The sequence below is a fragment of the Amblyomma americanum genome, chromosome 2 (assembly GCF_052857255.1).
Source record: "Amblyomma americanum isolate KBUSLIRL-KWMA chromosome 2, ASM5285725v1, whole genome shotgun sequence".
Lineage (NCBI taxonomy): Eukaryota > Metazoa > Arthropoda > Arachnida > Ixodida > Ixodidae > Amblyomma > Amblyomma americanum.
In genome coordinates, this window is record NC_135498.1 from 121,562,456 (window position 1) to 121,587,579 (window position 25,124).

Below are 25,124 nucleotides of genomic sequence, written 5' to 3' on the forward strand. Positions count from 1 at the left end.
GGGCTGCAGACATGTCAGCAGTTTGGGCTAGTGCCGAAAGCTGTGGATTCGGTGGAATGGAATGAGACAGCACCGGAGAAAGCCTTTCCAGACTTGTTCCAGGGTACGGGGTGTGTTGGACGGCAGTACCGGATGGTCCTGCGGGCGGATGCTGTCCCAGTAGTGCATCCAGCACGAAGAGTACCTTTGGCCGTCCGGGACCCTCTTCGACAAGAACTGGAGCGCATGGAAAAGGCTGCCATTATCAAAAAGGTGGATGATCCCACAGAATGGGTAAGCCCTTTGGTGATAGCGCGTAAGAAAGATGGAGCGCTTCGTGTCTGCATGGATCCAAGGGAAATCAACAAGAACATCAAACGCGAGCACTATCCAATGCCAACAAGGGAAGAGATTGAGGCAGAGCTGTCGGGTGCAAAGTTTTTTTCCCGGCTAGACGCAAATGCAGGTTTCCATCAAATCCCATTAGACGAAGCTACATCGCGGGTGTGTACTTTTGCGACACCATTTGGGCGTTACCGATTTTTGCGTCTTCCTTTTGGAATTTCATCAGCGAGCGAAGTTTTCCAGAAAACGCTAACTGAAATCTTCGAGGGACTGGAAGGCGTCCGCATATACATTGATGATATTCTAGTGTGGGGTGACAGTGAGAAGCAGCATAACGAGCGCCTCCATGCCGTGCTAACGCGGGCAGCACAGGCGGGCTTGACGTTTAACAGGCAGAAATGCGTGTTTGGGTTGAAAGAAATTGCGTTCTTGGGCGACGTAATAGGTGAGCAAGGCGTTCGTCCCGGTCGCAACTTAGTTGAAAGCGTCCTTTCGCTGCCGGCGCCGCAAGATAGGCATTCAGTGCGCAGAATGATGGGCGTTGTTAACTACTTTCGCAAGTACGTCCCGTCACTGAGTGATAAGACAGTCTTACTGCGGACACTCTTAAAAGAAAACGTCATGTTTGAATGGACGGCGGCGCATCAGCGTGAATGGAGAGAAATTTGCGACGCACTGACAAACCCTCCATTACTCGCGCTTTTTGATGAAGCAAAGGAAACCAAGATAACTGCGGACGCTTCGGGGACTGGTTTGGGCGCTGCACTACTGCAGAGATATGGCAGTGACTGGCGACCAGTGTCGTACGCATCAAGGACCCTAACAGATAGCGAAACCCGCTATTCGCAATTTGAAAAGGAAACGCTTGCGGTAGTGTTCGCATGCGAAAAGTTCCATCATTTTGTTTATGGCCGCAGGGTACTGATCGAAACTGACCATAGGCCCTTGCTTGCAATTTCCCAAAAGAACATTGCAGACATGCCTCCGCGATTGCAGCGTTTTTTTATTAGGCTGCTACAATATGATTATACGTTGCAGTTTGTTCCTGGCAAAGACTTGCTGCTGGCGGACATGTTGTCACGTGCACCAGTGCCAACGCAGGCGTCGAGTGCCTCATCGGAAGCAGACTGCGACATCCATGCCGTACAGGTCGTCTCCAGCATCGTAAGCACGCCAATGAAAGAGCGTCTGGAAAAGGAAATCAGGGATGACCCGTACTTAAGCGAGGTGAGACAGCGAATTTCACAAGGGGCTGCCATCGACGGTGAACTGTCTGTGGTAGAAGGAATACTGCTCAAGGGCTCTAAAGTTGTCATACCTAAATCTATGAGAGCAGAAATTCTTCAGAGGATTCACGAGGGGCACCTCGGACTAAACAAATGCAAAGCCAGAGCGCGGAGATTGGTATTCTGGCCTGCGCTCAACAGTGCCATTGACGAGTTCGTGCGAGTGTGCAGTACTTGCCAAAAGTATGCGTACAACCAGCAGAGGGAACCCTTGCTCATGCAGCCCACCCCGGATAGGCCATGGTACCGCGTAGGAATTGACCTCTGCCAGTTTGGTGGAGCCGCTTATGTCGTAGTGTACGATGCCCACTCAAATTTCCCTGAAGTAGAGAAGCTAAGAGGCACAGCGGCAAAAGAGGTCATAGCCAAGATATCGGCCATTTTCTCACGGTACGGCATCCCGGTGCAAGTGTGGACTGACAACGGGCCCCAGTTTTCATCGCGAGAATTTCGTTTGTTTGCGCAGAAGTACGACTTCCAGCACATCACATCGAGTCCAGAATTCCCAAGGTCAAATGGGCTTGCGGAAAAGGGGGTTCAGATAATTAAGCGCATCCTTAAGAAGACGAATGAGTCACGCGGTGACTTTTGGTTGGGTCTCTTAGCCTACCGTTCTTCTCCCTTAGAAGATGGCCGCTCTCCGGGCGAACTGCTGCAAGGCCGACGCCTCCGCACTTCCCTGCCTGAATACAACGAGGATTCCAGTGTCCCAGTGCGAAAGCATTGCCAATCTTCGAGGGGAAAGGTACTGCCACCTCTCAAAGAGGGCAGTTCAGTTCGTGTGCACGGCGACAACTGGTCACGCACAGCAACAGTAATCGAGAAAGCAGCACCGAGGTCGTACGTGGTGAAGACTGAGAACCAGCGGCTCTTGAGGCGAAACAGGCAACACTTGCTGCACATTCCCGGAGGCGATGAAAGTATGCAGAGAGATCAAGACGTCGACAGCCTGGGAAAACAGTGTCTCAGCGACAAAGACCAGGATATCGACCGCCCGGGAGGACACGCACATACAGACCGACAAAACATGGTGCATCCGACGCACGCGGCTCAGGAGACAGGCCGGGACGTCGACATCTCGCAAGAGCAATCTCCACGGCACAGACAGAACATCGAAGATCCAAAAGCAGCTACGCATGAAAACGATCTCACCTCGTCAGGTCCGCGGAAATCAACCAGGCAACGTGCGGAACCTCGACGACTTCACTATGACTGCAGTTTCCGCCAAATATCGTAGTTTGACTTTTTGTTTTTTGTTTTTTTATACAGAAGAGAAGATGTATCAGATAGCAGCTTATCAGCCCGAGAACGGCGGGCCGCATCTTTCACTCCCTCGTTCCCCTTCCCCTCTTTCGTTTCGTGGCCTTTAAAAAGGAAAGGAATAAACTGCCGTGGGGCTTTTTTCTTCGTCGGCACAGCACCTTGCTGCAATGTGTGCCTATTCCCTTTAGACGTACGATACACGGACCTAAGAATAAGCACACGATCCCCCGCCTTTAAGGTTCTCAGTCTAGCATTCTTGTCGTAGTACTTCTTCGCCGTGTCCTGAGCCGTTTTGAGATTCCGATCCACTAGTTCTCGCGTGGCACTCAGGCGGTTTAGTAACTGGAACACATACTCCACTACTGACTGACTCTCTCCTGTCCCCTCCCACATTTCTCTAAGCATCCTAAACGGGGAACGAAGAGCCCTTCCGTACACTAGTTCTGCAGGAGTGAAGCCCGTCGCTTCGTGCGCTACTGTTCTCAGGGCGAACAGCGTTGTCGGGAGGCAACTTTCCCAATCGTCTTTGCGCTCATAGCAGGAAGCACGTAGCATTTTTTTTATCACTGAGTGCCACTTGTCGACGCTGTTCGATGGAGGGTGGTAAACGGAGCTATGAATCAACCTCACCCCATACCTCTCTAAGATCGTGGTTGTGAGTGCGCTCGTGAAAACTCTCCCCCGAATCAGCCTGAATTTCTGCCGGAAAGCCAATTCGAGCGAAAACAGGCAGGAGACCGTCCACTTTCTCTGCAGAGCTAGCTCCTTTAGCGGCACCGCCTCTGGGAGCTTGGTACCCGGACATATCATAGTGAGTACGTACTTATAGCCTGACTTAGTTCTGGGTAGTGGCCCGACGCTGTCAATGACCAGACGTCGAAAAGGCTCCGATATAAGCGGCACCAGCTTTAGCGGGGCCTTCCATCTTTCTCATGGTTTTCCGGTGCGCTGACACGCGTCGCATGACTGCACGTAGCGTTCATCATCTCGGAAACATCCCGGCCAGTAGTATTCCCCAAGCAGCCTTTCCTTCGTTTTGTTGACACCTAAGTGCCCTGACCAACTGTTTCCGTGACAAAGGCCTAAAAGGTCAGAGCGGTAATTTTTAGGCACGACCAGCTGATCAAGCGTCTTCCTCTTTTTGTCCCTGTAATGGCGATACAGCAATCAGCATGTGTGGTGCAATGTCCCGTTACGCCTAGCAATACCCTCCATTGCTATGAAGTGTAACCTTGACAAGCTAGGGTCTCTTTCCTGTTCCGTGATTAAGGAGTCTCTGTCAACGCGGAATAAGCGAACCATGCACAGGGAGGTTGGTAATAACATGGAGCCTGGACTGCACGCTTCTTGTAGGCTGGCATCGATTGGGCTACCTTCGGTAGCAGGTTCCTGCTGCTGTTCATGTGCTCGAGCTGCATTTTCTTTGCTTGGTTCCGCAATCTCGGGAATTCCCTCCCTCTCACCAGTTGCCTCTGATTCCTGGTTGTATCTAAGCTTGGAAGTAAAGCTCGCGTGATTTGGACCTAGTCAGGGCTTTCACTGTCCCATGAGCCAGCTTCTGACCTCGATCGCAAAGCAACTGGTTTGACTTATTGGAGTATAGTTACGGGTACTGCAATTAAACAGCCGACGAGACGGCGGCTTCTGTCACTAGCTCGCCGAACGGGCCGGAAATCACCACCCTTGCCATAGGCAGGCACACACTCTGATTTTCTAGTACCTGTCCTATCCATGCTGCTTCCTTAGTAAAGTCTTCCTCTTTGACATATGAGGGGTGAACAATGTCTATTGTTGTCCCGCTTTCCCGAAGGACCCTGCACGATGTTCCGTTTACTTGGAGCTCTTGAATATATGGACGCAGAAGCTACAAATTGTCATCACTGTCGTTGGCATATGAGAAAGCTAATCGCGTCTTTTTACACCTTGCTGCAATATGTCCAGTTTCCTGACAGTTGAAACAACGGAACGGCTTCCTGGCCTCGAACTCCTTCGTCAATGCTTTCTGAGCTTCGGCCTGCTTGGCACGATCCTTAGTTTTTTCTGGGGCCTGTTTAGTGCCCTTTACTGTCTCGCGATTCCTAAATTGTGATCGATTGTTGGGAATAAAATGCTTCCTTAAACCGAACGCTTTTTTTTCAGACTCGCTTGACTCGGAGCTCAGCTTTCTCCGTGTTGCATATTGGTCCGCTAGTTCTGCAGCTTTCTCCACCGTGCTCACAATTTCTCTGTCTTGCACCCATAACTTAACGGCCTCAGGGATACTGTTATAAAACTGCTCGACACACATTCGACCACCTTGTCTTTGGTGTCATATGCCTCCGCGCCCTTCAACCACTCTGTAAGGTTGGCCTTCAAACTGAATGCGAATTCTGCATAGCTCTCGCTACTTTCCTTGCTGGCACCTCTGAACCGCTGTCGGAATTCTTCCGCCGAAAGCCGGTACTTTCTTAGCAAACTCGCTTTCACCTTCTAGTAATGATCAGCATCTTTCGCGTTAAGCCTCGCGACTATAGTGGCCGTCTCACAGGGCAACACTATTAGTAGCTTCTGTGGCCAGGTCTCCTTAGCGTAAAACCGTTTCTCACATGCCCTCTCGAAATTCACGAGGTAATAACCAAGATCCTCGCCAATCTTATATGGCTGCACCAATCTGTTCATATGAAACGATTCGGCCTGACTCGCTCTCTATAGGTTCGTCCCTCTCGAGCTCTCATATTCCAGTTTCTTTTGGTTATGCGCAAGCTGCAACCTTCTGAGCTCCCGTTCCTCTTGCTCGGCCGCTAGCCGTTGCTCCTCATTTCTTTGCTAATTTTTCGTTTTCTTTCGCTCCGCTTTGAGGAGTTCCCACGTATTGCTAACTCTTTCTTCCTCGGCGGATTCCGAGAGCAATGTGCAAATGTCTGACTTTTTCATCTATTCCTCTACCTCTACACCCAACTCTTCGCACAGTGACACCAAATCTGTCCTTAGCAACTTCACTAGATCCATGTTTGCTGTTCTGAGCCTTGACTTTGCTTAACAACTGTTGACGTGAGCTATACACACTCGTCTCACTGATCAACTTCCCACGATTCCCAGCAGTTCAAAGCTTTAACCCAAACATTTGAAGCCTGGCGAATCTCAAGCAAAGTTCAAGCACTCACCCACACAAGCAACACCACGCCGCATGACGATTCCACCGCTGTCACCAGTTGTTAGGTGCGGGCCCGTGGTTTGCCTGTGCCGTCTCTCGCCAAGGTCGGTGTCCCCGGGTTCCGGATCGGGAGAGTGCTGTGGTGGGGTGACGAAGAGATGAGAGGGTCTTCGAGGTGGAGAAGAGACTGAAAGGGTTTATTTACATTTTTACATAGTTCGAAAGAGTGAATCGGGAGCTGGCTGATCACACACCAGATCGCTGCTTAAATAGGGTCCGCTGTCCCCAGGTCCCTAGTTGGGGAATTTAGTTCATTAAAAATGAGTCGAATCACTGTGATGTAGATCACGTGTCCAGTCTTTAAGGTCCGCCTTCCAGGACGCCCCAACAACACACTCTTGCCACTTCTGGCAGGTTATGGCCCGCGCTGTCCAGGCAGCAGTGATGAATAGCCCGAAGGGGGCCCCATGGCAGCGTCGAAGATCAGTCACTTGCACCTCACAGCGGTAGCGTGATAACTAAAGGTTGCCACTGCAGTTTGCTGAAGGTTCCACGTATAAGGAAAAGCACTTAGTCTAAGACGAGGTTGTTTTCGAAGCACGAGGATTCCGGCGTCGTTGGCTTAGTCAAACAAGGCCGCATTTGCCACGGCTCATTTGCAGGCCCGCGCCGCTCGCCGGCTCCACCGCCGTCCCCTCCGGGAGAAAGACGTTGTTATGTCCCGGGTGGGTCCGGCGTTGAGAACAAACGACAGGTTCCCCAAAGCCGTTCTCAAGCAGCGGAGGGCCGTTTTACCCCGTAAAGAGCAGGGGTATGGGCGGGAAGGTCCACTCGTGGCGCTGCAACCACGTCGACGGCCCTTTGAAGCCTCTGTCGATTGTTGCTTCTCAGTGGCTTGAAAATTCTTGGCATGTTGGCGCCTCCAAACGTAACACCCGTCTCAGCGGCGTACTCTGTTGACGCGACGACACCGTGTCGTCAATGCATTCCTATTCGGTGCTGTGCTCATGCGACCAACGCTGCATATTATAGCTGCATGAAAGCAGTGCAGTGCTTATAGAATGAGCTGATGAAGTATATTAATTATATTTTAAGGCGGAACTTTGCAGAAAACAAAGATTTTTCATCAAGATTCAGTCCATTCTGGTCTAGATTAAGCACGGCTTTCTGACCACAACATAATTCCTAAATAGCGATATGAATGGCAAGAACTTTACAATTAAACCTTCATTTCTCGAATATAATGCGCAATGCGAATGAATAACTGGAAACGCTTCTTGGAAACTGTCGTCTGCTCACTCGATCACAGCGTTTTCCCCCGCTAGTCAAAAAGAAATTTTGAGCGCTAATTTCAACTGTATTACTCGAATGACCCCTTGGCTGCCGCTTCAATCCACAGCTACGTTGCCCGGTCTATTACCGCATATATGTGACTAACGTACGATGCAGATGGACTATAGTAGGGCACAATTAAATCTTGAGTAAAGCTCTGTCCACATTATGGAGCACCGAACAGAATTTCTTCGAGAGAAAATGTAGAGCCCTGGTAAAATTTTCTGTTTACCTAAAAAAGCAGCCAAACACGAGTCGAAATTGTAGGCGCAAGGATTTTGATCATTCTGGCTTGTTTGATGGAGCCCAACATTAAAAGGTTGATTTTGGTCGCTGTTGTAATGGGTAAGTGCAGTTATTTTACGCCGCGGATCGTGGCCAGTGTTACCAACTGCTGAATTTCTTTTCAATTATGTCTTTATATGATCAGCGCGAAAGCAATACATATACCGTATTTATGCGGGTAAGGGCAGCACTCGTGTAGACACCATATATAGCGTCAGCTGTCCGGGTTATTAAAGTAGTTTCTTTCCGCTTTCGGTCAAGTGCCGAAAAAAAAGAAAGTGAACGCGCAAAAAATCACAGTTCAAAGTCTTTGTCGTACTTTAGTAAGCTGAATTCTCAAGTTTCAACGCAGTTTTTTCGGCCCTTACGAACTGGTGATTCCATGCTCTTATCGATAAATTTTTTTCGAGCTTGTAATGCACGCAAACTTAAGCATAGGATCTTATTAATAACTAATAAGAATTTACTGCTGCTTATCTAGACTCTAAAAATCACACGAAAGGTGCCACAGCGTCAGAAAGCCGCTTTGCTTCTATAGAGACTCACGCTATGGCATGGGCGCAATCACCGCCTCGTCCGCCATGTCGTACAGCCGCCGCGCCACCTATAGGAGCTGGAATGACCAAATCCAGGGTGTGCAACTTAAGACTTGTAAACAATTTTTAAAATTCGCTTTTTGAGTTACAGCGCTGCGGCGGCTCTCTTCCCTCTTTCGCTCCAGCCCTTTGCTCATATATATATATATATATATATATATATATATATATATATATATATATTAAGGAAGCCAACAGTCACCGAAATCGAGGTGCATAGGGGAATGTTTCTTTCGTTTTTTTAATATCTATGCCAATCAATTAGTTTTTTTAAAGAAAATTACTTATAAAGCAGCAGAAAAAACAACCATGCCGCCGGTGGGATCCGAACCCACGACCTCCGAATATCGCGTCCGGTGCTCTTACCAACTGAGCTACGGCGACGGCTGTCCAATCTGCTGCTTTCGTGGGTATTTATGTTTTTGCGTGTAAGCGAACCTTGAGAGTTTTCACCAGCGCCACCCTCGTCCATAGCGGTTGACGTAGCACGTCCTGTAATACCGCAAGTGTGACGTACAACGTCATCTAACGGCGAGGGCGGAAACTGTGCGAGAGCCCTCTTATGCTACCTGTGGCACCAAGACTGCCAGAACCGAGACCCCCGTTAAGCTATTAGCAGACAAGGCAAATGAAGTGAGGGGCTCGTTTGACAAACATATCAAGGAAGCCAACAGTCACCGAAATCGAGGTGCATAGGGGATTGTTTCTTTCGTATTTTTTAATATCTATGCCAATCAATTAGTTTTTTAAAGAAAACTACTTATAAAGCAGCAGAAAAAACAACCATGCCGCCAGTGGGATCCGAACCCACGACCTCCGAATATCGCATCCGGTGCTCTTACCAACTGAGCTACGGCGACGGCTGTCCAATCTGCTGCTTTCGTGGGTATTTATGTTTTTGCGTGTAAGCGAACCTTGAGAGTGTTCACCAGCGCCTCCCTCGTCCATAGCGGTTGACGTAGCACGTCCTGTAATACCGCAAGTGTGACGTAGAACGTCATCTAACGGCGAGGGCGGAAACTGTGCGAGAGCCCTCTTATGCTACCTGTGGCATCAAGACTGCCAGAACCGAGACCCCCGTTAAGCTATTAGCAGACAAGGCAAATGAAGTGAGGGGCTCGCTTGACAAACATATTAAGGAAGCCCACAGTCACCGAAATCGAGGTGCATAGGGGAATGTTTCTTTTGTTTTTTTTAATATTTATGCCAATGAATAAGTTTTTTTTAAAAGAAAATTACTTATAAAGCAGCAGAAAAAACAACCATGCAGTATTGCTGTTGGGCCAAAAGCCAGACAAGGAGTAGTCATTAAGAAGACAGCAGCACTGCAGCTTGCTAAAATCATTTTATTCAGAAGAAAACTCTTCTGCTTGTCTTAAATAATTTATCTCGGCCTAGCGCACGTACGTCGCACATGTCACCAACTTCTGTCTCTCAAGCATTCATCTCTGGCTCTCTCTCTCTCAACTTTCGCCAGACGCACGAGACGCACCTTCCTCCTGTTCCTTGCATGCCATGCAGCACATGGAACACGAAAGACGAAAAGGGAAACGTCAACAGGAAAAAAGGCGAAAACATCGCAAACGAGTAGAAAAAAAAGGAACGTCGAGGAAGACAACCTTAGACTGACAACAAGTGCAAGAGCAGGGAAGCTACAACAGCTGAAAACATTTGTATGCCACCATTTTTCTTTTCTTTCTACTAGGAAAAAAAGAAAAGGTGGGCACAGAAACGAGTGCTCCAGTTAGAACGACAGCAAGAATGCATGTCAATATGTTCTTGTCACCGGTGCAAAAATAAAAAAAAAAGCATGGAACGAAATGAATGTAATGAGAGTCACAGGGAAGATATAAGCAGTGACTTCATCTATGTGCAGTGTTTGCTATTAAGGGCCACCTTGTAAACAATAAGCAAGCTATGCTTCGGCTGAAGTGGGAAAGCAACCCAAGAAGCTCAGCGAGTAATGAAATGGGATAAATCAAGACAATTATGCATGTCTATTGTTCATTCCTTTCACTTCAATTAGTTTCTATAGCACCTGCATTTCCTCACTGCGTGCTACAGGTAAGCAGTTGTCAGTCGTCACCTACTCTTAGCACCTGAAGGTGAGGCATAAAAACCAAGTATAATTCTGCAACCAGGTGTTTCTAAGCATGCTCACATAAGCAGTATGCTGTTCTGGCATATTCTAAATAAAGGCAGAAATCACCTGCTTCGGTCTTTCACTTTCAAAGCCTTGCCAGCAGATAATTACGATGTGCTTAAGATAACACTGCATTATTCATATTTGATGTCCTGTATTATGGTAAAAGTACAGCTCTTTGCTTACTATACGTGCTTTCAAATGATTTACTTGTACAATAGGCATCAATCTTGTGACTTAGAGCATCATTCTTAATAAATGCCTTAGACAAGACATAAGAGACAAAATGTGCAAAAATATTTCCGAGAGCCATCAATTCACCTAAGAAGGCTTACAGAGCCTCTAAATAATTCCGAAAGGCATACAATAAGTGTTGCACACATTTTTGCTACGAAATAACAAATCTAAAGACTGAGAACAATTCTTAACTCATGACTGTAGCATTCCAGCAAGGGGGCTGTCATTAGCACAATGTGACCAGTCCAGGAAATTCCTCTGTGCAGGACTTTCTTTTTGGTAAAAATACAACTGCCCGTGCAAAGGCAGAGCATCAAAAATTCTCAGCAGCATAATAGTCCGTTTCTCTAGACAGGCTGCACCGTTATGATGCAGCATAGAGTGGTAGCTACATGTTTTACACAGCTAAGGAAGAATAAAGACACGATAGGGGTAATATATTAATAACATAGAATTGAGATGGATGCACCTAGGAAGAAAATGATGTTCAATAGTGTTTATAAATGTACTGCTCATAATTACTGCTCTTGGTTATTGGAAACGTGCAAGATTGGCCTTCGTTACCATTGTTTAAAAAAAAATACACAGGCACAAACACCAGTATCTACATGTTTCTTGACAGCAGGCCCCTTTCATGAGTAAGGCAAAAGGGACCCTTGAACATCTATATTGATTTATTGTGTAGAGATTACATTATGCAACTGCAGCAAAATGACCACCACCTAAACTGCTTCTCATTCAGTAGTAAACCGAGCCCCAAGTGTAAGCGCTGGCTTTAGAAAATGTAAGAGCAGCCCATAATGCATTAGAATAGCCACATACAGAGTGTTAAGCAAAGCTCATTATGTCATTAAGGTCATTGTCTCAGGCACTTATGAAACCACATGACATTCAGAAATCATCTGCAGCTAAACCACGACTTAAAAAAGACACTTGCATCAAAGTGTGTTTATTACTTTGCACAATTTCCATTATTGGCACCAACCAATATTTTGGTTCATTGGACCAAGGCTTAAGGGTAAACAAAATAGACTACCTCAGAACCGTTGGCAGGCACCAATACTGTTTCTGAGCAGTGCTACATAGACAAGAGCACTGGGAGCGGGCAAAGTTCCTGAGACAAGAGTCCCTTTATATTGACCGATTTGTTCATAGGCAGTTAAAAGCATTGTCACATATTATGCACCTGCATTGCACTTGACATTGACTGAGCATGTAAGGAGTTCTCAAGACTCGAATTTACATGGGGTGCTCAAAAAGTGAGGCAAAAGATTCTCTGAAATTTCAATTACAATTTCACAGCTGTTGTTTCGAAAGGGCAGCTAATAGATGCCTCAGGCCTAAAGTACATTCACAATAATGATTTGCAGATGTCGTGCACCTCACCACTGTAAACGTGCCTTCACAGCTTCAAAGAGGATAGACCTTCAATAAGGGCATGTCCTGCAGCATTTCATGGCTTAAAATCGCTGCTCGAAATGTGTGGGTGTGTTTGGAGCAAAGCACTGATAAACTCGCTCCAAATGGAGCAGTACGAAGACAAGGGAGATATAAGGCTTGTTTGAGGTGGAGAGAGAGAGGGTGGCGGGGCACCAAGCGCCCCGACTAAATGCCACCAACATGTCTGTCCAGCCGGACAGGGAGAAAAGTGGTCGCGAGCAAGCAATATCTACTCTCAACATGCACAAACGAAAATAACACGCTCATTTCTCTTCTGTACAGCGGTGCTGGAGGCGGGCACACGCACGCACGCACGCACGCACGCACACACACACACACACACACACACACACACACACACACACACACACACACACACACACACACACACATCCAGGGGAGCTAACAAATAAGCGCAAACAAGTCTACGTCGCCATCATTGGGAGAACTTTACAATGTCCACCACACCTACCAGCGCAAGTATTTTTGGGAAATAAGGGCATGGAACAAGAGAATGGGCAAAAAAATTTGGGTAAAGGGAAAAGGATGGGAAACGGGAAAATGAGGTGTGCACACATGCACACGCAACAAAGTAAAAAGGTTTGTGGGGGTGATGATCATGACATGGTGTTGTACAGCGGGTTTGAATGCCTTTGCCGCACGGTCAGTTTGCTCAGTGGGTGAGTTTTGCCCCGCTGCTTGCGCACTTTACGCTGGAGACCACCAGGCAAGGCTGTCGCATTGGCACCGACAGGCGCAGGTGCCGGCATGGTAGCAATGAGTGCCACGGTGGCGGTGCCCGTGACCATCGACGACTGCAACTGCGAAGGCGGGCGTTCGCCGGCCCGCGGCGCCCTCGCGAGCAAGGCTGTTATACTGCGTGTTGCCGACAGTCTCCGGAGTCTGTCAGCTTCGACGCTCGTACACCTGCTCGGTGTAGGAAGGGTTGACGCAGCAGCAGGCACCGGAGGTGGCTCAGGCCCAGGTCGGCTCTCCGAAAAGGTGCGGCCTCCACGGAAGGGCGGACAACAGCAGTGCCGCTCGCAGACTGGGGAGTTGGGCGTACTCGAGCTGGCGCCGCCACCGCTGCTGTTGTTGGGTGGCTCGTGGCCGCCGTCGACGGTGCTCCTTTCAACAATGGCCAGCCTTTCGATGATGCCAGATGGCTTGGTCTTGCCGTTGCGCGCCTTGGCCTCGAGCTCTTTGGTCAGCCGCTTGACTACGCCTACCGAAGACTCGTCATGCTGAGGGGTGCTGAGGGGTGGAGAGTCGCCGCCGGTGGCCGGAGCGCTGGGAAGCATAGTGCTGCCCAGTTCCTTGATAAGTCGCGCTTGCTCTTTCTTGGAGCGCCCCGTGCTGTCCCCAACAGGGGGCTTCCGGTCAGCGCTGCCTGCTACAGGGGCCGCTGGTTTGGTGCCACCTCGTAGTGGCTGCAACCCTTCCAACACTGCTCACTGCTGCGCGACAATGCCCACTTGGGGCCTTTCGCTCCGTTCGAGCTCGAGTGACGTCCGGTTCGACGTGTTCCAGGCCATGACAGGAGCCACGTGTTGGTGAGTCGCGCCAATACCTAAGAGATGCTAGGCGCATAGAAAAGGTGATTCAGCGCAGAATTCAAGCACTGCAAACACAGCGCTGGAGGACATTTTGCCAAACACTTGATCCACGGAAGCCTTTACCACGCGTTTGGAGTCTAATTCGGGGTATTCGCATGTCCCCTCAACAGCGCTACGCGTTCAAATCCGTAGCGCTCCACCAAAGGCGCAGTGTGGTTGAGGTAGCCGAAGATTTATGCGCTAGAATAACAGGCCCTCCGAATCCAGGCACAACGCTCCACTGCAACAATTTTCCATCCTCACGAGATTCTCGGATGGATGTACTATTCTCCATGGAAGAACTTGATGCTGCGCTGGCTTTTTGAAGAAGGTCATCATCACCAGGGCCCGATGGTGTGACGTATTCCGCACTTGCCAACATTGGCCAAGAAGCTCGATGGGCTTTTGAACACTTATAACAAGTCACGGACTGCTGACATAGTTCCTCATGATTGGAAGACCAGTAGTCTGGTTCCACTTCTAAACCGGGGAAATCACCGCTCAACCTTTCATCATACCATTTAATTGCACTCGCCAGCTGCGTCAGCAAAGTCATGGAAAGGATGCTGCTCACACGCGTGGAATGGTACTTGGAGCGATGTCATATTTATCCAACCTTCATGTGTGGTTTCCGACGGGCCGCTCTTCTATCGACAATGTGGTTGACCTTGTAACGTCGGTGCAACACAGAAAAAGTTTGAAGATTGACCGTGGAATTTTTTGGATATCAAGGGCGCGTACGACAACGTAACGCATCAGGCCATTTTGGACGCAATGGATGCTGCTGAGATCGGAGGCCGCACGTTCAGCTGGATACGCAGCTATTTATCAGAGAGGTCGTTTTTTGTCCTGACTGCGGGCGGACCAACGTCCTTACACCGAAATTCACGCGGAGTCTCTCAGGGTGGTGTGCTGAGCCCAGTTCTCTTCAAACTTGCTCTCATCTGCCTGGTCGACGTATTGCCACAATCTGTTCAAATCTCTATATATGCAGACTGTATTTGGGCATCAGGTATGACCCGTCCTCTAGTTCGTGCAAGACTTCAAAAGGCGGCATCGATATTGACATCATTTCTTCGCCTGCAGGGCGTGGACATTTCAACCGAAAAGTGTTCACTTGTGGCGTCCACACGCAAAATAATGGCACGTTACACCGTTCGCATCAATGGCGAAGCCATCCCCTATGAGAGAAGCCACAGCTGCCTTGGTGTTGTCATCGACAGGAACCTCTCGTGGTGTCCACATATCTACGACATGAGAAAGACTAATTGTGATTGCCCACGACCTCTCCTTCCTCGAGGGAAAGTCCTGGGGCGCATCAGTGCGTTTGATGCTACAACTGTACCGTGCCCTATTTCTGAGCCTGGCGCATGATAGCCTTAGCTGCTTATGTGCCATTAAACCCAACACAACACAACAACACGTTCCCAATTTATGGGCTACATGCGGTACAGTCTTCCGATATTCAGTTCCATTGGAAAGACAAATATCAAGACTCTTCAAAGTATGCAAGCGCAAGCTCTTCGTATCTGCTTGGAGTGCTTATATGCGTATCAACAGCAGCAAGTGTTCTTCTTGCCCTAGAACATCCTTATACTACATATATCGCTATTTACACCATGAGAACACATATTCGGCACCTCACACGGGTTCCCTGTCATCACCTCGCAACACTCCCAATAATTAGGCCGTGTGCTGCATTTGCCAAAGTCATTGAAACCCACCGCGCAAACCTTCCATCGGAGTTCACCCCTGCGTCAAGACCGTGCTCACCCTTATCGAGCCTTCATGAAACTCGGGTTCACCTCTATATTCCTGGCACTACGAAGAAAGCTGGTGTATCACTGCCCGCTCTCAAACAGCTGACATTGAATCACCTGCATTGTTACCACAGTCATCGCATACATGTTAACCAAGATGGATCAGTTCACTCGACCAGTTCTGCGGAGTCGGTGGGGATACCGGCCACATCCATCTTCATGAAAGTGAAGACGACCTATCCAACATCTTCAATTAGTGCGCATTTCGCAGCCTTGCGGTCTGCGGTAGAGTTCATCAGTCAAGAACCTCCACATGACTGGATGGTTTTCACTAACTCTAAAGCAGCCCTTCAAGCCCTGCAAGCTGCGAAAAGCCGCGGGTCGCAGGAACAACTTGTTGCTGAGATCCGTCTAGTGTACCACGGCACCGTATCCAAAGGTCATGACATCATTTTTCAATGGCTGCCAGGACACTGTGGTATTACCGGTAGTCACCAGGCCGATGCGGCTGCGCGTTCGGCTCACAATGGCAGGCTTCCAGTGAGGATCCCAATATCAAGACCTGACGCTGCGTGTCTGCTTCGCCCTTTGGCGCTGGAGCTCCCACTTTCAGCGTGGAACACGGGAGAGTTTTGCAACCTCCTACACAAGGCACTGGACTCTGGACTGCGCCTTCGACTTCCACGTAACTTAGCACGTCGCGGAGCTTTACTGTTATGCAGTTTATGGATCGGTGTTGCTTTTACCAACCACTATGCTTACCTGATGGGGATGACCGACAGCCCCGCCTGTGAAAGTTGCGGTTGTGAGGACACAATCGCTCACCTTCTCTTTGAGTGCTCAGAATTTTCGAGTGCAAGACATATATTGTGTTGTACCCTGGACTGCCTATCTTCGCCCACTAAGAGAGCAAACGATCCTAAGTCCGTGGCCACAGCAGTGGACTGCCCTCAAGGCATACAAGGCACTCTTTGCCTACTTGAGAGCGACTTGTTTGAGTGACAAATTGTGACATCGTTGTGCGTGTGTGTATATTACGCCCAGTTCTCCTTCTCTCTTCCTCCTCTTAGTCCCCTAATTCCTCTTTTCCAGTGCAGGGCCGCCAACCGGAACCCATTTCAGGTTCACATCCCTGCCTTTCCCTCCTTCTCTATCTATCTGCAGAAGAACCCCGACGTCATGCCTGGTTGAACACTCAAGACGAGCAGCTCGCCGACCGTTGACATTACAATCTTCGTCGGCGCCACGCACAATACAAGCGAGCTTACCGAGTCTTAGTTTGGACATCCGTTTGTCACGTGTCACGGTGGACTCAGTGAAAACGTTTTCGCCGCAACTGCGGGCCGTACATGATGATCCGCATGATATGTCAGCGGGACTCTCAAGTTCTTCTTGATGGACTGACAAATCCGAGGAACGCTGAACCCGAGGAGAAGTACCGCGTGTCGTGGATTGAAATCCATTTTATGAGCGCTAATATAATCATGTATTCGGGCTCATGCACTTTACTTCAAGGCGAAAGCTTTATATGTTCCATTGAATCAAGGCTGCTAGTTGTCGGCGTCAGAGCACAAAAGTTCGAAGAGCCATGAAGATGGCAAGAAGTAGAGAAAGATAAAGAAAGAGACAACTTTATTTCCCACTGGTGCCGCGAACTAGGGCAGGTGAGTCCTGTGAGGCCCCAAGTTAGGGGCGACGTACTGGGCCCATGAAATGAGTGAAAGTTGCGTGCTCTTATCTGGCTGGTTGAGGATTTGGTCCGAGCATTCCGCAGAGGGAGCTGGCAGAAGGGCCGTGGGGGAGCGTTATTTTCGCATGCCCAGAGGATATGCGCCTCAGTGGCGGACGATCCTTGGTTGCAATCTGGGCATGTGGGGTCGTATTTCCCAGTGGTGATCAGTGATAGCCTTGAGTGGGTTAGAATTAAGAGCGTCTGATTTCTACGGAGCAGGGTTGCTTATGTTCGGTCGAGGCTGGGTTTGAGAGGCGGGAAAGGCCATCACGTCTTGTTGAACATTGGTGATGTCGGCGCAAGTTTAGAGGTCAGCGAGGTCTCCAGAATCCATGGCGCGGCAGCCGGGATTGTTAACCTTCGGCCAAGTCGGCCGCCCCATCCTTCCCAGCCTGTTATGAGTCAGCGGTGTAGGCAGGGGCTTATTATTTTGTCAATATTTTTAGGTTCCCCAACCTGATATATGTCCCTTCGTTACCACAGTTGCCCTCATGGGCGGGTACCCAGATTAGGTCAATTTTGTGGTCGGGAGTTCTGACGCGCAGGATGCATGCGCCGGCAATGCAGATGCAGCCTGCCGAGTAGTTTAGGATGGCTCGTTTTGAGTCACTGAGGACTGTGTGCGTACGGCGGTCAGCGATAGCTGTCGCTATCGCTGTCTCTTCTGCTACGGCGGGGGAGGAGGCGCATACAGCGGTGGCGGAGATAAGAGCAGGTCTCAACGTGGCTGCACAGACCATGTAGGTTGCACCGTGCGTTGTCGCGTCCATGAGTGTAGTGTGTTCATCGGCACGATAGAAATCATCCAGTTCTCGGGCTTTGTGCCAAAGGCGCGTGCCGTGTCGGCGTGTCGGCGAGGCAGCTGCTTTTTCGGTAGCGGTTTGACAAAAAAGCGGGTATGTAGTACACCTGGCAAGAAGTGTAGAGGGAAGCGACTGGAGCAGCTTCGGAGCGAGGGCGTATTACTGGAGAAGGCATCGAAGTCGAAATAGGAATTCAGATGGCGGGAGGAGGCGGAGCGTCGGAGGCAGCAGGTGCCAGCATCAGACCACTTGCTGCATGACTTAGTCGCGCAAGTGCTCACGCAGCAGGAGTCATAAGTGTCTTTGCGAAAGGTTTCGCAGCTGCGCGCGTCACTGTCTCTTCAGACTCCCCTGCCGACGGTGTGTCTGCAACGCAGTCAGAGTTGGCGGTAACAGTTTTCAAGTAACGGCGTTACCGGTAACGCTTTATTTTTTCGGTAACTTAGTAAGGTATATGTTACCATTTCGCAACTGTAAATGGTAACGTACGTACGTTAACGTTTTTCAGTAACGTGAGGTGTCACGTTGCTAGTTACTTTTCATTCCAGTTGTTGACCCTCCCTCTCCGCCTCCTTTTTTTGAAAAGAAACCGCGGAGTGATTAAAGTGATATTGCAGGCAAACGAAATGTACAGGTGTTCTCGACAACCCTTGTTGCGGCTCCCGTGCATGCCAGAAACACGTGCCCTCGACGACGCACCCAACTGAAAGGAAAAGACTGATCACCCATAAAGCACCAAATACGTGCACGGACACGCATTCACGCACTTGCCTTCGCCTACCTTTCTACCTAAGAGACTGCACACAATGATCTCTGAAGAGTGGAAGCATACCTGGCATTTTGGAACATCGCATTGTTCAGAATTACTGTAAATTTGCTGAGAGTTCAGCGATTTTTTCTTTGGAAAGTTAGAATTGATGATGAGGTGTCACTTTGTGTTTAATGTAATGTTCAGAAAATGGCTTCACCATGTGCCACAGTGTCTGAAGCCATCACATGTAACTCTGCAGGACTATTGAGGCCACTCTAACATAGCTGACTCCTGCACATTTGTTGGAATTATTCTCGTTAAATCAAGATTTCGGGTAAAATCGCAGTTTTGGCTAAATGTTTTATATGCAATATAAGCGTTATAAAATTGTTATCGTGACTTCTTGCATCGAAGACGCACTGATTAAAATTTATGGCCATGCAGTAATGAAACAGTAACGAGTGGTAATTTTTGGGTAATGGTAACGGTAAGGCGTTTAATTTTTTTTGTAGCTAAGGTATGGCAGTAACGCGTTGCTTTTTTAGCGTAAAGAGTAACGTATTTAGTAATTTCTCGGTAATGCCTACAACACTGTATGCAGTGTAATGAAAAGGCGACGACATCCATGTCTGTGGCCTGCGAGGCGACCGCGTCTACGCGAACAGGGAGACGAGGGCGCCCACATAGGTACTCTACCGGCTCCAAGGAACGAGAGCCGATAAATCCTATACGACGGCTGCAGAGGCGGGCTGCAACATCGACGATCACCGCTAAGGTAAGAGCGCGGGAAGCTAGTATCAACAGGTTGAAGAGGCGTTGAAGTACGCAACGAGAAGCCGACATGATGCGACAGAAGCGTGCGGCCAACGTCGAGTTGCGGAAACGTGAAGCGGAAGCAATGAGGCAGAGTCGCGAACAGGAGGCTCAGGTAGGTGGTGGTGGCTAAAACTTTAGTGGCCTCAGGGGAGTTTAGTACACGCAGGTGCTTGGGCCCCCGCACGGCCCCTCTGCACTCAAACGATCAAATGCTTCACTCGCGGGGCTATAGAGCTTTCTCATCCATACTCGTAACGAGTCTTAATTGTCCGTGGCGAATTTTTCTGCCGGCCTCTTTTTTGTTTATAGGTGTGTGATCGAATCGTTGGCAGTACAGACAATGCCGCGAAGGCTGTTAATCTTTGTTCTTGGTCAAAGCGACCGGTGCACGGCTTTAACATTTTCTGCTGCGAGAAATGACTAGTTTTATCTAGAATGACTGCAGCTACGTTCAATGAGTTTCATTGCTCGAGATTGCGCAGTTACCTTTGAGGCTCAATCGGAGTTTCTTGCCAACTTTTAAGTCACCGCGGCCGAGAGAAGGCGAAATCCTGTCTTTCGTGGTCCGCCCAACACATCTGTTGCTATCTATACCGCCTGGTTGTCCATGTATCTGTGGCCGAAAGTCCGTCCTATAAAGAGTCCTTTTAAGAACCGCTTCAGCAAACGCAAACTAGACAGGCAAATCCTAGGCATTTTGTCCTCCTCGCGCTATGGGCGCAATAAGGGTACTCGACGTCTCCGCAGCAGCTCCAGCAAGAGTCGAGCTCGCAAAATATTGGACACCATTAATTCGTCCCGATTGGTCCCTATGCGGTGGCAGGAGCGCACGCAGCTCCAGGTTAACTGGCGCCATCTGGAGCCCTACAAGCGATCTGCGCATGCGCACTGGTGACGCGCGGACTCGCGGTACGCGGGTAATGGTATACAGCACTGTACGCGTTATGGTAAAAGCGTCTAACATCTGCGCGGATGGTCGTCGTTTCTCATATGGGTAAATAACATAAACCGCTTGTTCCATACTGAGATGCGAAAGTAAGCACGCCATAGCTATCATGGATGCTTCCCCAAAGAAAATGGAGCAATGCTTATATTCCTGTGGGGTGCGGAAAAACGACGCAGTCGCTGGTTGGTTCAGGCGCTCGTGACTCTCACGCAAGAAAAAATTCTGCTTCAGAGTGCAAATGCGACAGCCTTTCCCTGTCCTGATTCTACCTTAATTGTTCATCTGCTTTTCCTGTAATTTTTTCATGGTTTAATTTTATTCGATTCATATCTCTACTTTCTTTCCACTTTTTCATTTTGTATTTTTATTTATTTTCACTTTTCGTCTTATTTTCCAATTTATGGTATTTTTCATTACTTATACGTTGCTTGAGGACTGCGGCTTAATCAAATTTCACGTTTTCGTTTCAATTACCGCACAACTTATGATTAATTGTTCGTGCGGACAGCACCCGTCTACAACTTTCGTCCGCGCCACTCGTGAGCTAAGAAAGGCTTCTGCCTAAAAATGCTCTCTGGGACGTTATAACGCGCGATTATCCACGCCTTGCGGCAGCTGCGCGCGTTTTGCCAATGGCACTCGCTCCCTTGGCAACTATCTCATAACGTGACGCTGCGTTGCGGAGCCGACGGCCCACTCGCAACTGTGGAAATCACGTGACGCTTCATTGGCTATATAAAAACGTGTGGTTTGTGCTTAACTTCGTGCGATTACCTTAATTGAGGTTTCGCCTGCCTTGCTAGGTTCAGCCGGGTTGAACACGTAACTTTTTGGTTCGAAAAGCTCCACCTCTCGAATGGAAAGCTGGGGGTCAAACGACGCATGGATTTGAACTCTGGCTCGCCGCACGTGTGGCTGAGACGTCATAACACGCCACTTGTCGCACTGGTACCACTCGTTCCGCAGCTCCGCTGACCGCAGTTCAGACCTCTCGCTCTTAAAATTTGCGCCACGTGACTAACCACCTAATTCTGTCTTGCTGATTAAAGGCCAGTGCTCACCGCCTAGACACCCCCAAACCACATGTGTGAGAGTCCGTAAGGCCAGCACTTTCCTTTTTAATATTCCTTCAGGGGCAACAACAGACACCGCAGAAGCTGAGGTGGCTTCCCGGCCCTACGGGGATGGTATCTATAGGAGCTTTCACTAATCTGGCGAGTGCTCCTCGTCACCGGGTGTATCTATTGCTAAACCGTCGTCGTCGTTTTGGTGGACGTACCCGCCGTGGTGGCTCAGGGGTTAGGCCGCTCGACTACTGATCCGGAGTTCCCGGGTTCAAACCCGACCGCGGCGGCTGCGTTTTTATGGAGGCAAAGCGCTAAGGCGCCCGTGTGCTGTGCGATGTCAGTGCACGTTAAAGATCCCCAGGTGGTCGAAATTATTCCGGAGCCCTATACTACGGCACCTCTCCCTTCCTTTCTTCGTTCACTCCCTCATTTATCCTTTCCCTTGCGGAGCGGCTCAGGTGTCCAACGATATATGAGACAGATACTGCGCCATTTCCTTTCCCCAAAACCCTATTATTATTATTAAGCAATGTCTCCAAGGGTTCTCTACTTACTGTATTTTGTAACCCCCCTGGCGATTGTGGACACGCCCAAATTGTTGATGCCACTGGTGGGGGGGATGGACCCCTTTCAGAGGATTTGTGGCTTTTTCCTTGAATTGTATGGGGCTATAGCCTACAATACGTTGAAAGAAATTGACAGTGCTTTCTACACGAAATATATGTGCATCAGTAGATGTGCTCTTACGTTACAAAGCGGGAAGGAATACTTTTGCATATACTCATGCAGTCGTGGGGCAGGGGCTCATAAAACCTGGGCTTCTTCAGGAAGCGCGTCCGAGCCTTCGGGGTGAGGAAATATGGAACTTTAATTTTGGGAAAATGAAAAACCAGCGGGTTTACTGGCACATTGGAGTAACTTATTTCCATAAATTAGGAAAGAGCAAACAGTCAAGTATTAAAATTTAGCCGCGCTGAGCGACTCAATGAGGCTTGTTATCAGGGCCCAGAGCAATCGTTCTCAGTCAGGTCGCCTGTAAATTATCCCAAGGTTCCGCCCCTTCATCAGTCGGCGGTCAATTCGACACGTGGTACAGCTTGGAAGAATGAAGCACCCGGAGGCACTCGTGGGATTCGGCGGGTCCACTGCTACCTCGCACAGTAGAACGGCATGTCTCTATCGAAAGCACGTGATTCGTGTAGGTGCCGCAGTCGCTCCTGCGGTGGGTCCTCTTCCCATGGGTCGGCTCCTGTCAGACGCAGCTAATAACTGCAAGGCACAGTCCCATCTTCTCTCCATAGTCTTGTCCATCGTGCGAACCAGACAAAGAAAAGGCCATCTCCCGCTCATTAAAAGCGTGGGATAGATTGCGCAGGTAGGTTCCCAGAGGCATCCTTTTTTTCACGGGGTCAACGAGAAGCCAAATGACGTGTCCGCAGCAGGGTTGTAACAGCTTCGTCCCCCGCCAGACGAGGATCTGCGGGTAGCAGTCACTGCTGTTCCCCGAAGGGACGACTTAATTGCTTGCAGAAGAACCAACATTTCTCCGTCCCCCGTAACATTGTCTTCTTTGACGTTGAACAGATTCTTCGAGGTTTCGCTGAAAGTTTAACCACATGCTCAAGCCAGCACTCAGCTCTGCTCTAAGAAAGCCAGTTCAAAGAACGATTACGACAATGTGGTTACTATAGCTGTTGGAGAAAAGCCTACACTAAAAACTCTCAGGTCCCACATCTGCTGAGAAAGCCAAACATGCTACTACGCACATTCACACGCATAAACGCACGAAATAAAAACTCAAGTAGCAATTTGATATACATGAAGAGCACCCCGGAACGTTTAGAAAGAATGGCTAAGTGCGTCCGCGTTTCAATTTAAATAACCCTTGTAATTTATGTCGAAATGATACTGATGCAGAATAAAGCTCCACCTGAGAAGGCGGTTGTTCGTTGATGTCACTGTTTGCGGCCAGAAAGGGCAGAATGGTCCGTTTCTAAAGTGAATTTCGCGCCTCTGAGATTGAAACTACAAGTTTCTGGACAGGCCAAACAATGCAAGTGCTCTCTTTTTCCAACACGCAGTACACCATCTTTCGAGAGCTCAGTTTTCGGCTCAGGCAGAGAACGGAATGTTTGTTGCCGTCGTCATCCCTCTGGGAGAGAACGGCACCTAGTCCTCGATCACGCCTATCACACTGGACAGTGAATTCTCGTTCGTAATCAGGAGCTCGCAAAACCGGGCGGCTCATCAGTACTGCATTCAATTTTAAGAAGGACGCTTCCTTCTTTTCGCCTCAGACTACATTTGTCGGCTCTGTCCGGCGGAAAACATCGGTCAGGGGACTTGCCAAAGTGGAATAATCACGAATATAGTGAATGTAATATCCTGTGAGATCCAAAAATGCCTGAACGTCCGTCTCTGTAGACAGGGTGGAAGTAGGAAATGGAGAACTTCTCAGCCGAAGCTCACCATTCTTGGTTGATAGCTTCACGTTGGAGTAGAAAAGCTGCATATCTACTGGCGTGCTCAGGGAGCGATGCATCTCAGTACCCTCGAGTAAGGTCTAGTGTTGTTACAGAGGCTGCTCGACTGACCGGTTCCACTCCCACCTAGATATTGAGGTTAGGATACACTTATCCTCGGTGAGAGCATTTAACTTCCGGTAATCTACTACAGGCCTTGGCTCTTTAACCGGAGCTTCCACCAAAATCATAGGCGAAGTTTGTTCGCTTTCGGAGTGTTCGAATAATCGCAATTCCAGCATGCGTTTTACCTCCATATCAAGGATATCTCTCTGCCTTGGAGAGAGTCGATGGCACCTTGAACGCACTGGCTCCTCGATAGTTAGCTGAATATCATGCTCAATCATATAAGTTCTGCCTGGCCTGTCTGCGAAGCAGTCATCAAACTCTGCTATCAGTTCGCCGAGATCAGACAACTGACATTCTTTTAGTTCTCTCCGCTCAGTCTACGTGAGGAGTTCCTGCGTGCTGGTTTCCTCTTCGCATAGACAGATAAGGTTGTCTTCCATTTGCTCAAGAAGGTTCAGTGTTAGATTTATCGCGGCGTCTCTGCACGTTAGGCTTCATTAGCCTTACGTGCAGAATGTGCGTAATGAACGTGCATTCATTAGGTTGCAATGGTAAATGCGCACTTCTTTACGCTTTCCCCAGGTTTTATCCACGTAGTTGATGTAATAGAGCTTGGCAGTTACTTCAGCAGGCCCTTCCCACTGTACTTCGAGCCTATTCTGCCTTGAAGTTCTCAGCAACATTACCTTGTCAGCGACACAAAACGTCCCCTGGCGGGCTGTCCAGCCAGAGTAGACCTTAGAACGAGCCTGGGCTGACTTCATGGTGGCCTCCACGAGCTCTTTTATGTAGACTCAACACGAACTCCACTACTGTTGGGTCCTCTCCGCGCCCTTCCCAGGCTTCGCGTACCATTCGTAGAGGTGAGCGCAGTGACCTTCCTTACACCAACTCGGCAGGGCTAAATTCAGTGGATTCGTGCGGCACTGACCGCAAAGCGAAAAGTGCCGCAGGTAGACATGCGTCCCAGTCGCGCTTTACATAGCACAATCCCCTAAGCACGCACTTTAGAACGCAATGCCAC

General features: G+C 49.1%; 1 protein-coding gene across 1 annotated transcript; it reads left to right on the top strand.

The window, feature by feature from the left end:
* The first annotated feature begins 1,389 nt into the window (after positions 1-1,389).
* On the top strand, positions 1,390-2,556 carry LOC144119032 (uncharacterized). The gene is made up of 2 exons (XM_077651770.1): positions 1,390-1,551; positions 2,237-2,556. The coding sequence occupies exons 1-2, from the start codon at positions 1,396-1,398 to the stop codon at positions 2,426-2,428; spliced, it is 348 nt and encodes a 115-aa protein (XP_077507896.1). The 5' UTR covers positions 1,390-1,395; the 3' UTR covers positions 2,429-2,556.
* Positions 2,557-25,124: the final 22,568 nt, after the last annotated feature.

Coding starts and splice junctions, on each gene's coding strand:
- LOC144119032 (XM_077651770.1), top strand. CDS start 1,396: ATGTTGTCACGTGCACCAGTGCCAACGCAGGCGTCGAGTGCCTCATCG. Junction 1,552..2,236: donor ATGACCCGTACTTAAGCGAG/GTGAGACAGCGA, acceptor CTTCTCCCTTAG/AAGATGGCCGCTCTCCGGGC.